The sequence below is a fragment of the Ananas comosus genome, linkage group 17, assembly GCF_001540865.1.
Source record: "Ananas comosus cultivar F153 linkage group 17, ASM154086v1, whole genome shotgun sequence".
NCBI lineage: Eukaryota > Viridiplantae > Streptophyta > Magnoliopsida > Poales > Bromeliaceae > Ananas > Ananas comosus.
This window is the reverse complement of record NC_033637.1, coordinates 4,635,261-4,647,315: the sequence shown is the minus strand read 5'-3', so window position 1 is coordinate 4,647,315 and position 12,055 is coordinate 4,635,261. Positions and strand designations below refer to the sequence as shown.

Below are 12,055 nucleotides of genomic sequence, written 5' to 3'. Positions count from 1 at the left end.
CCTATTTAACCAAAATCATGAAATTGAGCCCTAAATATGCAAAAACTCTTTGCTAATTCAAAAGAGTAATGCTTCTATACTTTTTTTTTTTGGTTACCGTTCATTCACACGTATTTAACGGCCCAGATTTAATTTTTTTAAAATTGTGACCTACAATAACAGGTCACTTTGGAAGAGGTACCGGTTACCAGGTATCTCAAAAAAAGATATTTTTGTCTTTTAATACATAGGCAATTTAGTCATTTTACATTTACTATATTTTCAAAATTTTTATTTTTTCTTTTTATCTTTCATATAAATACTTTGAAATATGGTAAACAGAAATAATTATTTGAATTCTAGTCTTCTGCTTTAGGTTTGGTTTTGGGTTTCGAAAAATTGGTCAGTTTTGAATTTGGATATAGATTTTTGAAATCCGTCGAGTTCGGAAATAAGTTTTGTGATTGTTAGTCAGATTCGAATTCAAATTCCTAACTATTTTTTTTCTCACCAATAATTCTAATCTTTTTAATTTATATGTTTAAAATTATATTTAAAATATTTATTAGCTCTAACAGTTAAATTATTATTCTGTTTAAAATATTTATTATCTTTACCGGTTCCAAATTGTTCTTAATGTTATTCGGTTCAATAGGTTAAAATCAGATTCTTGATAGAATAGGTCAAAGTCTGATCAGTCAAATCAATCGGTTCAATCTAGTTTTTAAATCATTGAATTTAAAATTTAAATAGTAATATGAAATTCCTCTAGAGAAATCTAGTTGTAGAAATCTTACTCTCTAAGTTTTTTATGCATTACGTTTTAAACTGGTGCGAATAAACTGTATTTTAAATCTTGGTAGAAATTTAGTTTTTAAATAGTAATATGAAATTCCTCTAATTTAAATTTCACTTTTAAATTTTAAGTATTTAATTTTTAAAATTTAAATTCATCGTATTTAGAAATAAAACTATTTCTAAAATTTCTATAATTTAAATTAATGCATAATTTGAGAAACACTAAAACATTTAAAGTAGATTCCTAAATTAATGCCTAATAATTGCATAAATTTGGTTAATCAATTAATTTCCTAAATTAGTGCTAATTAATGCATAAATTTAGGACCTCAATTAAAAGTTTCTTTAAATATTGTATTATTTAATTACCAAACTAACCTTGAATAAAATAATCCTTTTACCTGCTAAGTATTAAAGTTACATTTTTACCCTCTATTAATCAACGGTTAAGATCTTTTTTATTTTTTTTTTTAAAAGTACCGAATCAATTCTCAATTCAAAAAATAAAAAACTAAGATAGTATAATCTTATACACGAAATGAATCAAAAGATTAATTTATATTACCTTAGTTAATTAGAAGGCTAGAGAAATTCATTATTAAAGAATCATCAATGTTGGGAGAAATATGAGAGAGAGAGAGAGTGTGGAATGAATTAGAAAAATAAATTAAGAAAAAAGACAAAAATATCTTTATTTTAACCTAGATTGAAAAATATTTCGTATATAATCCGAGATGAACTAGCAGCTACTAATAGTGAGGATAAATTTCACTAACAGAAAAAAAAAATTGTATGATTATTTTTAAAATAAAAGTTTTGAAGAATATGTAGGTAATTATTCCTTGAAATAATGAACTAAAAAATATGTTCAGTATAAATTAAGCAATCTAAAGAGCCAATGGTTCTAACTAGTGGTTTCCAGTGATAACACATGGAAAACTTTTTAATTTGGCGAAACTTTATGGAACTTTATATAGTTAAATTAAAATTTTTAATTTTAAATTTTACCATCTAATCTTTATTTTTGTATAGGTATCCACATGGATTCTATTATCTAATTAATATTGCGGAATATATCATCAAAATATAAAGTTTTAAATTTCAGATACTGATTTCATTTCAGAATGGTTTGTAGTTTACATGTGAGAGGATATCACCAAAGAGTGACTTCCTTATTTTTCTAACTATAAATGAGGTAAACAATTTCTCAAAAATGTCACTAAATTGAGTAAATTTTTTAAACTAGGTGGAGCTTATGATTAAGTGTTTATGAAATAGAGCTACTCGAAAAAAAAAGTTTGGTACCTCTTGTTATCACAATTTATTTGAAATTTTTCCACAATTTCAAAACTACAACTTTAAATTAGAGCTGCTTCTTTCAAATTAAACAAAAATGCATGCAAACTCGCCACTATAAGATTCTTGATTTTTTTTTTTCACGAGCAATGCTACTCGCATGTTATACTCTCCTGGCTAGGTGTAGAATTTATATTTCATCCATCCAAATGTTCCATACTCACTCTCTACTCTTAGATCCAAAGAAAATTAATCTTTTTGAAATTTTTGTAAAAATTTATGGAAAGTTAGTGCTTTTGTATTCCATTTTTTTTTTAGAAAAAGATATACTAGTTTTTCATAAATTTTTTTTAAAAAAATACTTTCTAAAAAAGCTATTTATTTTTTAACAAAGGGATGAAGAATTGAAAAAAAAAAAATTCATACATAATTTTGTATTGAGGAATTTAGTTTCATATTTTTTTTGGTGCAACCAAACTACCCAGGTTGACAATTTATAGTAAGTTGGTTTGGAAGGTGGAGAGAAACACAAGCATGAAACCATCAACAAGAGAGGAATGGAAAAGTACAGCATGGGAACCCAAAAAAAAAAAAAAAGAAGAATCCAAGCTTCCAAAAAAAAGAAAAAAAAAGAAGGAAAAAAGAGCAATCACCTCCCACGACTTTTCCTATAAAAGATTCCTCACTTAACCCACACCAGTAATAAAAAGAGAACCCACATATCTAATAAAAAGAAAAAGAAAAAGAAAAAAAAATTAAAAAAGAAAAATGCTAAGCATGTACTGATCAATCCCCACCACCTCAACTCCTATAAATATCCCCCCTTCTCCACCTCTCTCTGTTCCATGCTTCATAACACTCCCTATACTTCTTCTATACACACACATACACAAACACTCCCTCTCTCTCTCTCTCTCTCTCTCTCTCTAAAAACTAAGCTCTTTTTTCAATATAATAATATACATATATATAAATGGACACGGTTCAAATAGAGAAGCTTCTTGCGATGAAGAGATATGCAAAGAAGCAGCTCCTCATCTCAAACTTAGTCCAATACTCTCTCCAAGCTTCTGTGCTCGGCTTGTTCCTCTCAAGCCCTAGTTGGCTTCCCAGGCTCTACTGCACCGCAAAGCTCCTCCTCTCGGCGACCATGGGCCCCAAATGCCTGTTCATACTCTCCAACATCATCATCATATTCCTCGTCGGCGAGTCGAAGATATCGCGGCCCCCCCCGGAACGCGACGCCTACGAGGACTGCGCGGCGAGGAGTCCGGGCATTCGAGGCGGCGTCGAGAGCGACGCAGTCGATGATCAGAGGGAGGAGAGTGCGGTGGAGGACCATCCTGTTGAAGAGTGTAGAGAGAGGGATATTGTAGAAGTTGTTGAAGAGGAGAAAGTGGTGGTGGTGGTGGATGAGGAGAGAGAGAAAGGTGGTGTAGGGGAGGAGGAGGAGGAGGAGGAGGAGGAGAGAGAGAGAGGTTGTGTGGGGGAGGAGGAGGTGGATGGAGAGGAAGAGAGAGAAAGTCCTGCAGAAGAACTGAAGAGAAGAGTGGAGGATTTTATTGCAAAAGTGAACATGCAGAGGAGATTAGAAGCTATGATGATTATTCGCTACGAATAATANTGAAGAGGAGAAAGTGGTGGTGGTGGTGGATGAGGAGAGAGAGAAAGGTGGTGTAGGGGAGGAGGAGGAGGAGGAGGAGGAGGAGAGAGAGAGAGAAAGTGAGGAGGTGGATGGAGAGGAGGAGGAGGAGGAGAGAGGTTTACCTGCAGAAGAACTGAAGAGAAGAGTGGAGGATTTTATTGCAAAAGTGAACATGCAGAGGAGATTAGAAGCTATGATGATTATTCGCTACGAATAATAAGCGCGCGCGGGAGTGGTGTGAACGTTACAGAGAAAAAATAATACTTATGCAAGAGATATAAAGATAGGTATATGTATATGCATGTGTATATTTTTCTCTCTTTCCGTCGGAAAAAAAAAAAAAAAAAATTTCATTTTCTTTCTTATGAATGATTATGCTAACCCTTCTATAAATTGAATTTATTATTGCTGGTTACTTCAAATTGGATTAGAAAGATCATCTAAAATAAAAAAAAATGGATTAAACCGCAATATGCATAAAAGGGAACAAAAAAATGTATAAAGATTCTTTGAACTTTAAAACTTTTGCACAAAGGCTTCTGAAATTTTATAAAACATTTTAGTAAGCTCCAATACTCCTCAAGTGACGCACGTCTTACACGTGATTTATAAAGAGAAATATAAAGCTTTGAAACGCAAAAAAATAATTTTCCTCCTTTAGTTATGATTATTATGTATCATCGAGTTTTACATTATTTTCATGTGTCAAAAATAGAAGAAGTAGATTTCTTTGAGTTTGAAATCTCGATAAAATTATATGTGACATAAGCAACTAAATCGAATGTGTAATTAGTAACTACCTGTTAAACTTTTGATAAACTTTAGAAGAAATTAATTGTCAAAATTAAAAGCTTAAGCGTCTTGTTTACTAAAGAAGTAAAATTTTGGTAGTATTTGTACTTCTTTTTTTTTTTTTTTTGCTGCATAAAAATTTAGGGATTAAAATCCAAGTGCTTTTCCAGGGACCAAGTAGGCACAATCCATATGTCTTACCTTAATGAGACTATATATGTGGCTACATGGTTCAATAAATGAGACTTTTATTAAAGAAAAAAAAAAAAAAAGTTAACAGTATAAAGCACCACCAAAATAGAGTGTTATCACCAACAATAATAAGGTGTAATATTTTTGCAGTTATTTAGAACCCTTATCTCTTTGTCAAATAGTTTGTAGACACAGAGTTCCCTGTTTGTGTCATCTGAGAACAGGGGAGGAGTTTAATGGCCTAGCTACATTATTAACATGGAGTAATACTTTAATATTCCTGAAAATTAATATCATCTTTTTATTCGGATCAGTGAATCCATTCATATATTCCAGTAGTGGTAGATCTACATGGCATGTAAGAGCAATAAAACTAAATACATAACAATGTTCACAATCATAAACAAAGTAAAAAATAACTTACAAATCACTATAGAGAAGAAAATTTTTTCATCAGTATATGAAAGCGAGAAGTTCCGCTACGATACGAAAGTCACTAATTGAACTAATTGAACTTGCGTAATCTGATTTCTCTGACAATACTTGTACCCCTTGTATAGTGTCCAAATAGACTTTTCATCAAAATTTGGTTATGATTCTTTTTAATTTAAATGGATTGAAAAAAGATAAAATATTGGTCTTTATTTATAATAAATTTGAATTTGAATATAATTAATTAGATCAACTTTATGAAAATCCTAGTAAGAAGAGCTACTTTGGTGCATTGTAGCTGCTTTACAGCTGACATCCTTAACACAAAAACTATGATTGTAAGAAAACATGAAACCAGATGTCATTTGAGCATGTGGTTTGGAATCATATACTGTGGGATCCCAAACTTGAAAATATTAGACAAATTAATGATAGATTTTCTAAGTATATAAAATAAGAAGAAAATTAAATACATACCAAAATCTCTAAGATCAAAATAAAATAAGATAACTCACAAAGCGCCATAGAGAAAAATTTCTGATCAATTTACGGAAGTGAGAAGTTCGGCTATGATCTGGAAGTCACGAACCACACTTGATTAATTTGGTTTCTCCTCCTATCTTAGGCACTCTGCCACATGGTATGGAATCGATAATAATTTTTTACCAGAATATGAATGAAAATATGGCTAGAGTACAGATCGACTTCCCATCAAAGTCTGATTAGAATTCTATTTAATTTAAATAGATGGGATAGGGATAAAATATACTATATCAAGTAGTTTTATATCAATTAGGATTGACCTTTATTTATAGTAAATCTAGATTTAAATACGATTAATTGGGCCATAATTTATGAAAATCCTAACAATTAATTCACCTGTTTACATATACCTGAATTTATTTAATTAAGAGGAGTATATGAATAGGAAATACTAAAAAGGCACAGGATTATACATTATGGAAAAAATATTTAGTAGATCTGTACATGTTAACTATAAGGAAAAATATTTGGTTTGTGCTATCATACAAGAAAATGTAGGAATAAATTCACGATTACAGCGTTTGGTTGGTATGTTCTGTGTTAGTAAATTCGCGAATTATTCGTGAATTATTCGCAAATTTTTGAAGAAACGAATTAAACAGCCGTATTCGTATTTTTCCAAACAATTCGAAAAAAATCGCGTATTTTTGGTAAAAATACTTATTCGCGAATAATTCGTGAGTCGCGAATTATTTGGCCAAAAATATGGCTCGTCGCTAGGGCTGGCAAATGAGCGAGCCGGCTCGTGTTCGACTCGCGTTCGACTCGATATTTGGCTCGCTCGAGCTCGACTCGAAATTAAATGAGCCGAGCTTGAACAAAAAAAAAAAGTTCGAAATTCATTTCAAGCCGAGCTTGAGTATTACTCGGCTCGTTCGAATTAGGCTCAAAAAGCTCGAAAAGCTCGAATATATATATATATATATATATATATATACACTATTGCTATCGAAAGTATAGAGGATCTGGTGCTTTCGATTTTTTGATTCTTAGATCAACTCCTTTAATCATTTCTTATTTTTGGATTAATACTATTATTACCTTGTAAGACCACGATATTATTTAATCCTAGGGAGGATTGCAATCATCCCAACCATACAATTCTTAATCAAAGGGTCAAAAATTCGAAAATATTAAATCTTTTTATATTTCATCGCATAGTAGTTCTACATTTTATATATATATATATATATTAAAAATATATAAATATAATATTTTTAATTATATATAGCCTGAGTGAATAATCTGATTTATGTTAAAATTGGGTAATGTTGTTGGCCATAAAAACAAACCTAATAGACAAATAAAGACGGAAATTTCACTAAATTTATACTTTTCCTTTCTTTCTTTCTTTACAAAGCTTAAATTTTCAATGTTTTCTCTCTTTCTCTTTTTCTGTCTCTACCATAAGTGGCCAAGCCGTAGCCTCCAAGTTACCAAGTAACAGCCTATGCGCGCGTTGCCTACCTTGCTATTAATTGTATACTTGAGAAAATTTACAGAATATTTTTAACGTAAAAATATATTATTATAAAATTTTAATTTTAGTTATATATATGATTGGTAGTTTAATCAAATATTTATCTATATAATTTATTTATTTTTGATTGCATAAATGAAAATGAATAATATGGAGATTGAAGGCGGAAGAAAAGACATATGAAACTGAAAAGATTAGATATTCAACTCATAAATTATTTTTTCATATTATAATACTATATTTTATATAATTATTTTGTACTTTGAACTATTAGACATATTTTTGTATCAAATTATAGATAATGTTCTATACAAATTAAACTATTGATCGTATGATGTTGAGAATTTCAAGCGCTGTTTAGGGCTCGAGCTGCTCGACTTGAAATTAGGCTCGCTCGAGCTCGGCTCGAACTAATTTCAATCCAAGCTTGAGCTTAAATTTAGGCTCGAAATTAATTTCAAGCGAATTTGAGCGAGGTAAGCTCGCTCGAGCTCGGCTCGTTTCCACCCTACTCATCGCTCGCCGCTCGCCTCTTGGGCCTGCGCTCGCGTCGTCTGTTCGCACTCGCGCCCGCGCTTGCGGGCCGCAGGCGCGGCTTGCGGCTCGCGAGCGAGCGTGAGCGCGAGTGCTCTCGGCTCGCTCAAAACCAAAAAAAAAAAAAAACAAAAAAATACCCCTGTTCACCTAGCCCGAAACATAAAAAGAAAAAAAAAAAAACTTTTTGTTTTTAGTTCGCCACCTCCCTCCCAAAAAAAAAAAAAAAACTTAATCAAAAGATTATTAATCTTTTATGGATTATCTTAATCTCTTATTTGCTTAATTATTTATTTATTTAGAGGCATAATATAGTTTGTTAATTTTTTTACTTAATTAGCTTAATTTTATAGCTCTTTTTTCTTATATTCTTAAGAAATATAAATATTTATGCTAATAGCATAAATCTTGAGAGAAAAAAAATTTAATTTAATAGCCGAATTTTTTATTCCGAATTTTTAATTGATGAACGTAAAATATCCGTTTAAATCACGTAACAGAATAATTGACAAATCCGTTTTTTAGCCGTATTTTTCAACGAATTTAAAAATTAGAAAACGAATTTATCCGAATTATACCCGTACCGAATTTTTGCCGAATCCAAATTAACTAACTACCGTATGTTTCGAAAATCCAGATAGTAATTTTGTATTATGGAGGTAATTATTTGCACCCGGTAAAAAATATATTTAACTTAGCTAGAGATTTTGCAATACCATTTAATAATTTCAATATTGAAATTACCCACAACGGAAGCACATATTTTAAATCAGAGACCCAAAAGCGTATTTCGATTTTTCCTGGGTTTGTAAATTTTATCACTCCATACATACATATGGTGGTGAGATTATCACCAATATAAAAAAAAGGAAAAAAAATCTTATTTAAAAGTAATTAAGGAGGTAAGCTAATTTTTTGTTTAAAATCACTCTCTACAATTGTTGTAGTTGGAACTGTGTGAGAAAGTTCAACCGTAACAGTTCGGTCTCCTCGTGCAATTTTAACTGTAGCAGTTGAATTCAAATGTATCAAACCAAACGCTGAGCTTGGATTCACATAAATTCCAAACTGTAGAGTAGTTGCAACTGTATGGAACCAAACAACCTTTTAATTTTAGTGTGGCAAATAATTGGAAGGCAATTGGTGAAACTGAGTAATTTTAACTTCTCATGTAACTATTGAGAAGGGGAGCCCAATAGGCTTAGACCAATATTTGGCCCAATAGGCTTTGCACCAATTTTAGTTTCAAAAAGGCCCTCATCAATCCTATATAATTTAATCACCATTTACTACCAGCTAATTATTCTTATTCACTTGAAAGGAAGAGAAAATCTTTTTCGCTACAATAATAATTTCACATAAAATTAAGGCTAAATTATATAAAAACTTTCCTGTCAAAACCCAATTTAGCACTTTTCCTTTCTGTCATTTAAAAATTTACACTTTGCCTTCTTGTAAAATAAAAAATTGTCACAGAGAGGTACGGTGCAAACTGTGATGACAAAATGACCATTTTATCCCTCACTATTTTTGGCAACAGGAGAGAAGGCTGAGGGCAATTTTGGCAAAAAAAATATATAATAATATTTTATAAACGGAACCCTAATAGATCACTATCGGCAGGAAGTGAAGTGAATATTTTTGATTTTACAAGAGGGCAAAGTATAGGTTTTTAAATGATGGAGGGGAAAAGTGAAAAATCGAATTTTGACAGAAAAATTTTCTGTAATTTAGCATAAAATTAATAACAATTTAAATAATTTTATATTATAATAAATCGTCTCGTCAATTAGGAGCATTTCTGTCATTTGAAAATGTCAGTGCGCAAGACGTCGACGCATTCTCTCATCCTCTCTCTACGTCATTCATGTTGCATGTCCACAACCGTGATCGCATAATGTGGACAGAAAGAAACCAAAATAGACGAATCACGGATTCCAGAGAGACAAATCAGATTCTTATCTCGTCCGCCAGCGAATCCTATCTTCTTTCTTGCCTCTTCCCTGTTTTTTCAGTGTCTCATACAAAATCTAATTTTCCGACAGAAAAATACACTCTAATATTTTTTAAAATAGAACTAGACTTTCTTTTCTTCTTAAAATGATTCACTTATTTTAATTTATTTCAAAGTAAAGATATAATTTACTTTATATTAGGAACTAGAGTGTAATATTTTTTTAACAGGAGAGGACTAAAAGTGTTTTAGTGATATAAGCACAAAGACTAAATTGCAATATTTGGACAGTACCCTTCTTTTTTTCTGTTTTTTTAAGGCAAAAATGTATAGAGACCCTGCTAAACTGTAAGCCGTTCTGGAAAGCCCTCTTTAACTTAACTTTTTCCTTTTGTTTTCTTTTTTTTTTTTTGTCTGATTGAGACCCCTTCAGCTTCTAATTATTTAAAATTAAGTGATTTTTTAGCATAATTTGAAAATTTTTATTGAATTGATTAGTGATTTCACCAAATTTAATGTCTTTAATTATTTTATTAGCAAATACAATTAGGTCAACTAATGGTTAATTAATATAACTAAGAGAGTCAATTAACTTAAAATTTTTCAAAAATTTGAAAGTTAAGAGGTCTTAATAATAAAAACAAGAATATATATATATATATATATATGTAGAGAGAGAGAGAGAGAGAGAGAGTCCGGCTATGGTTCTTTTGAAAGCATAAAGTATTTGATGTTTATAAGTTTTCTACCGTTAGATCTATTTCTTTGACTATTCTTATTCGTCAGATGATAGAGGGGTGGTTCATTCATTTTTACCTCTATTTGTTATGGGCGGTAAAGTCGGCGTCCAGGGATAATCAACCACCGACTCTACACATTTCGGATCAAGTATAAAATTCGGCGATTTTTGTTTTTTTTTTTTGTCCTAACACCGACTTCATTTGGGAGTTACCTCTGAGCTAGAAGTCGGCAGGAAAGCCAATTTCGCCAACGACTTCACCTTGTAGCCGACTTCTGTGAAAAAATCCAGCTACCATATATTTTTCGCAATCCACTACAAAGGTACTGTTTGATTCCTAGGAAAGGCACGAAACAAAAAAATTTCAGGAAAAGATTTTTTTATTGAATTTTGTTTTCTAGCTTTTTGTCTGTTTAGTTTAAATAAAGGACTATCTTTTTTATTTATTCTAAATTATAAAATAAATTGTTTTCAATTTTTTTCGAAAATCGAAAATACTATTTTCCATAAATATGGAAAAAATTCACAAAAGCNACATTAACAGTAAATTTGGTTCCTCTAACCTTTAGTAATATGATCAAAATAATTAGTTGGCAATGCCAAAGAATTAAAAAGGCCTAGCTATTTTAACTTGAAATTAATCAAGGTTAGAGGAACCAAATTTACTGTTAATGTTACATGTTTTGCTATTTTGAATCTTAAATCTTAACTGCAAAAAAGGCTTTCTATATCTATTTCTTGGATTCAAAAGTGCTTTTTTATGTTGATGAAATTGAATTGTAGCACTTTTCAAATTTGTTTCCGTAGACTTTGAAGAGTCATTCTTTTTAAATGTTTGTTTAATTGGCCTGGCATTTTAGACAGAGGCTGCTTCAAAATGCTACATTAGATGCTTGATCTATATATTTTTCTAAAGAGGAATATACATGACCTTTTCCCTGGGGCAAGAAGCTCAAATGATCCTTCTAGTTCTGAAAAGAAGAGCCTCTAATTAATGTTATGCTTGCCATTCTTCTGCAGTACAAAGTGAATTATTTTTAGTTTAGAAGCTATTAATATTCTTTTATATATATATACATGAAGACGAAAATTGGGCCAAAGAGACACTACATGCCTATTTGGGCCGAACTGTAAAACTGTTACGACAAGCGCACAAACGAAAACGAAAATGACGAACACGAAATAAACAAACCACAAACAAAAATAAAAAAACGTGAAAAATTCTTTTCAGAAAAAAAACTACAGGTAAGGGAGAAGAGAACTTCACTATCGAATAAAAGAGGAAATATAATGTTCAGAGAGTACAAAATGTCGGCGAGTTGAAATTCCGAACTGAAGTCAATTATCAATTTCGAGTCACATCGAACAAAAACAATTTATCTACTTAAGAAAGAGAGACTTAGCATTTAAGATCTAACCATAATACAGAGCAAAATGGAGATTTTAGATCGGAGAAGCTCACTGCTTTAACGAGACGTTGTTGGCATAAATTTGTCAAGCGATGGTTAAAAAGCTGTTACACAGATCTATATCTCTTTTTTGGGTGTACAGATAATATTTTCTATTTTCAACACCTATGCGATCATGCTATTGAGTAAAATGGAGTACAAATGTACAATAGCGATCTAGTTATCTTTAATTTGGCAAAGATCATGCTAACCAGATTTTCTT

At 31.1% G+C, this 12,055-nt stretch overlaps 1 protein-coding gene across 1 annotated transcript; it reads left to right on the top strand.

Moving 5' to 3' along the window:
• LOC109723374 lies at positions 2,928-4,014 on the top strand. The gene is made up of 2 exons (XM_020251711.1): positions 2,928-3,508; positions 3,783-4,014. The coding sequence occupies exons 1-2, from the start codon at positions 3,047-3,049 to the stop codon at positions 3,933-3,935; spliced, it is 615 nt and encodes a 204-aa protein (XP_020107300.1). The 5' UTR covers positions 2,928-3,046; the 3' UTR covers positions 3,936-4,014.